Genomic DNA, 3,947 nt, shown 5'->3' on the forward strand with positions numbered 1-3,947 from the left:
TTAACACAACGTTTCAGCTGATATACCCTCCAGCCTTCATCAGGTGTCTTAAGGAAATTTCAAACCTGGGTTCTCATTCCTAAGGTATTTTTCAATGTTGTTGTTGTTGTTCAGTTCACTGCCTGGAATCGAACTCAGAATCTTGGGGTTAGTAGCCCACGCTCTTAACCACACTACACCATATGCCCATGGCGACCCCTGCTCTAAACTTAGTTGTAGTCTTAATAAAATTTGTTCTGGAAATGTTTAAGAAAATAGAATTTTGTTTTATTTCAGGATCAAGAAACAACAGTTGAGGCTCAACACATGTCAGATACAGAATCTGAGGAGGTAAGATACATCAGTTATTATCTTTACATTTAATGTAGAAAGTATAGCGGTACAAGAGCTACAACTTTTGAAATGGTGGGATGCTTCAAGGTTTAAACATTACTTCAGTGAGTACCCAATGGTATGATCAATAAAATATAGGTAAGGCAGTGGTTCTAATCCTTGTCACTACCAATTACCCCTTTCTATTAAAATGAATTCTCCCATGGACCCCAAACTTTTTAATGTTTTTCTACTCAATTCATTTTATTACTTTTCCCATTTTCATCTTAACTGAAAGATATTAATTACAAGCACCCATGCCAGTACCATGCATAAGCACTCATGCTGGTGCCACATAAAACACACCCAGCACACTCTGTGATTGGCATTAGGAAGGGCATCTAGCTGTAAAAACCTCGCCAAATCAGACTGGAGCTAAATCAAAATCAACCTAGCCAAATCAAAAGGCAGTGAGCTGGCAGAAGGGTTAGCATGCTGGGCGAAATGCTTAGCGGTATTTCATCTGTCTCTATGTTCTGAGTTCAAATTCCGCTGAGGTCGGCTTTGCCTTTCATCCTTTCGGGGTCGATAAATTAAGTACCAGTTACACACTGGGGTCGGTGTAATCGACTTAATCCCTTTGTCTGTCCTTGTTTGTCCCCTTGTGGGCAATGAAGAAATAAGACTGGAACCTGGTGCAGTTCTCTTGCTATCCAGATCTGGTCAGACCGTCCAACCCATGCCAGCATGGAAAACAGAGCTTAGATGTTGTTGATGATGATGATGATGAATAATTAGTGGGTAATAAAACAGTTTACACTGAACACATGAGTAGTGCCATCTTAGTGGATCTACATGGATCTATGGGGTCCAAAGTTGGGATCTGCCAAGTAAAGAGTTAGAATCAGGTTTGATAAAATAGAGTAAGAAACTGAAAGAATCCCATTGTGTGTATATATATATATACATATATATATATATATATATATATATATATGTGTGTGTATGTATGTGTTTGTCCTTCCACCATCACTTGACAACCGATGTTGGTATGTTTATGTTCCCGTAACTTAACGGTTTGGCAAAAAAGTCCAATATATTAAGTGCTAGATTTACAAAGAATAAGTCATGGGGTCCATTTGTTCAACTAAAGGCGGTGCTCCAGCATGGCTGCCGTCAAATGACTGAAACAAGTAAAAGAATAATAGGTTTGTCTCTGCACTGCCTGCCAACAGTATTTGTCTCTACAGTGAGGGTACATAACTTAGTGGTTAGAGTATTTGGCTCCAGATTGTAAACTCTTGATTTCAATTCTCGGCAGCGCATTGTGTCCTTGAGCAAGACACTTTATTTCATGTTGCTCCAGTCGACTCAGCTGGCAAAAATAAGTTGTACCTGTATTTCAGAAGGACCAGCCATGTCACATTCTGTATCATGCTGAATCTCCCTGAGAAGTTACGTTAAGTGTACACGTGTCTGTGGAGTGCTCAGCCACCTGCACATTAATTTCAGGAGCAGGTTGTTCTGTTGATTGGATCAGCTGGAACACTCGCTGTCATAACAGAGTGCCAGTTTTTTAAATTTATTTCTACATGACTCCAGGTGGTGCCACAGCACAGCCACAATCTGATGACCGAAACAAATAAAAGGTAAACGGTAACATACCTACAGGCTTATCTACACACATACACATATACCTACACACTCATCTCTGCATATATATCTACACACATACACATATACCTACATACTCATCTCTGCATATATATCAACACACATACACATATACCTACATATTCATCTCTGCATATATATCTACACACATACACATATACCTACATACTCATCTCTGCATATATATATCTACACACATATACCTACATACTCATCTCTGCATATATATATCTACACACATATACCTACATACTCATCTCTGCATATATATCTACACACACATACACATATACCTACATACTCATCTCTCCATATACTTCCCTCCCCACCACACACACATTCTTACACTTCAGGCACAATATTCTTCTTTTGCAGCCTCTTAAGAAAAAACTGAAGACCAAGACCAGTTCAGACATATGGGATGAAGAGTATCGGAACATCATAGACTTACTACAGGGCAACGTGAACAAACTACAGTTACTACAAGATCGAGGTGCCTCTCCACCTACCTGGGTAACTACAGAACTAGAAACAATCTGTAAACAACTAGGAACTTTCCAATGATGGCTATGTGTATGTATGTGTGAGGACAGTTGTGTACTGTAAAACAAAAGAAATGGATTTGTATATAGACTCTGATTATCAGCTCGTCATAATAACCTTTTATTGTCACTGGGCAACAGGTGGAGGAACATGTTTAAATACTAATAATAGCCTTTTTGGAACTTTTTCTTTGCAATCTGTGATATTTTATATCCAAAATGTTCCATCAGTCTGTTGTGAGGTTGAAAATGGTCGAGGCAGCAATTTACTAGAACTGGATACTTATACAATATTTAATTAGATGTCCGGTTGATCTGAGTTCAAATCCTGATAAAGCTGACATCACTTTTCATCTTTCTGCAATTGATAAAATAATTACCAAGAAAATACTTTCTCCTGTTGTTTAACACCATTTCAGTTGTTGTTACTCATGCAAATCTGTGGCCAAAGATATTCCTTGGTTTTGAATTCTAGTCAAAGCCTGTTCACTGTATTTTTGTGACTGATGGCCTTTACAAAACATATTACATCAAATTTCTCCTCCCCTGTAAATATTAGTGTTCTCTTTATAGTCATACACTCTGAGTCACAGCTAACACATGACAGGTTCATAGAATATCTCTAGTTCAAAAGTTCCTGGCTGGTCATTATTTTACATCAGTGAGTTCTTTGTATTTGAGCTCACCATGTAATTTTAGTCTGAAAACTGAATTATTTTCAATAAAAATCTCCAACATCTTTATGAAATACAAATGATAAATTTTGTTGTGCCAAGCAAGAATCATTATGCCAATATTGATAACACACACATACTGGCTCAATTTCACACTTTTATTATTAAATTGGTTGAATATCTAATGAATAAACTAACCAATCATTTAACTTGTCGGTTAAATGATCCTTTTTTTTTTCCTGTTCATCTCAGTTTTTTTGTTTGCAACCTTTTCAGTGACAAAAACAAAACAATGAAGTCAAAAGCCAAACCCTGAATAAGTCAGTAAGGCCTGTGTGCACACGTGGACTAACACACAGGTGATCCCACTGCCATACACACCTGTACAAATGCATGCACATTCAAACCTATCAGTCATCATCACCCTTATCTCCGCTCCTTAACTACACACACACACGCACACAAAGTCTCAGACAAGCAAACAAAGCCTCCATAGCGAACTGGGAGGGATAGTCACTGAAAAGATTGCAAATAGCAATGAAAGAGCTTTGACAATTAAAACAACTGACCGTTTAACCAATTGACTCATAATAAAAGAGTGGAATTAAGCCAGTGTGTGTGTTATTATTGGTGTAATGATTCTCCCTAGACACAATGAAATTTGTTTCAACACACGAATTCACATCAAGTATCTTGCAAGCGAAATAGAAATGATATATTTATTCATTATTTTGTTAACCGTTGA

General features: G+C 37.5%; 1 protein-coding gene across 1 annotated transcript in view; it reads left to right on the forward strand.

The window, feature by feature from the left end:
• The window catches only part of LOC106880227 (uncharacterized protein C1orf112 homolog), a 35,349-nt gene extending 32,433 nt beyond the window's left edge, over positions 1-2,916 (forward strand). Inside the window, exons 24-25 of the mRNA XM_014930091.2 lie at positions 277-330; positions 2,362-2,916. Of these exons, the coding sequence (XP_014785577.1) occupies positions 277-330; positions 2,362-2,550 (243 nt within the window). The 3' untranslated portion in view covers positions 2,551-2,916. The remainder of the gene's footprint in view (positions 1-276; positions 331-2,361) is intronic.
• The last annotated feature ends 1,031 nt before the right edge of the window (positions 2,917-3,947 follow it).

The sequence above is a fragment of the Octopus bimaculoides genome, chromosome 24 (assembly GCF_001194135.2).
Source record: "Octopus bimaculoides isolate UCB-OBI-ISO-001 chromosome 24, ASM119413v2, whole genome shotgun sequence".
Taxonomy (NCBI): Eukaryota; Metazoa; Mollusca; class Cephalopoda; order Octopoda; family Octopodidae; genus Octopus; species Octopus bimaculoides.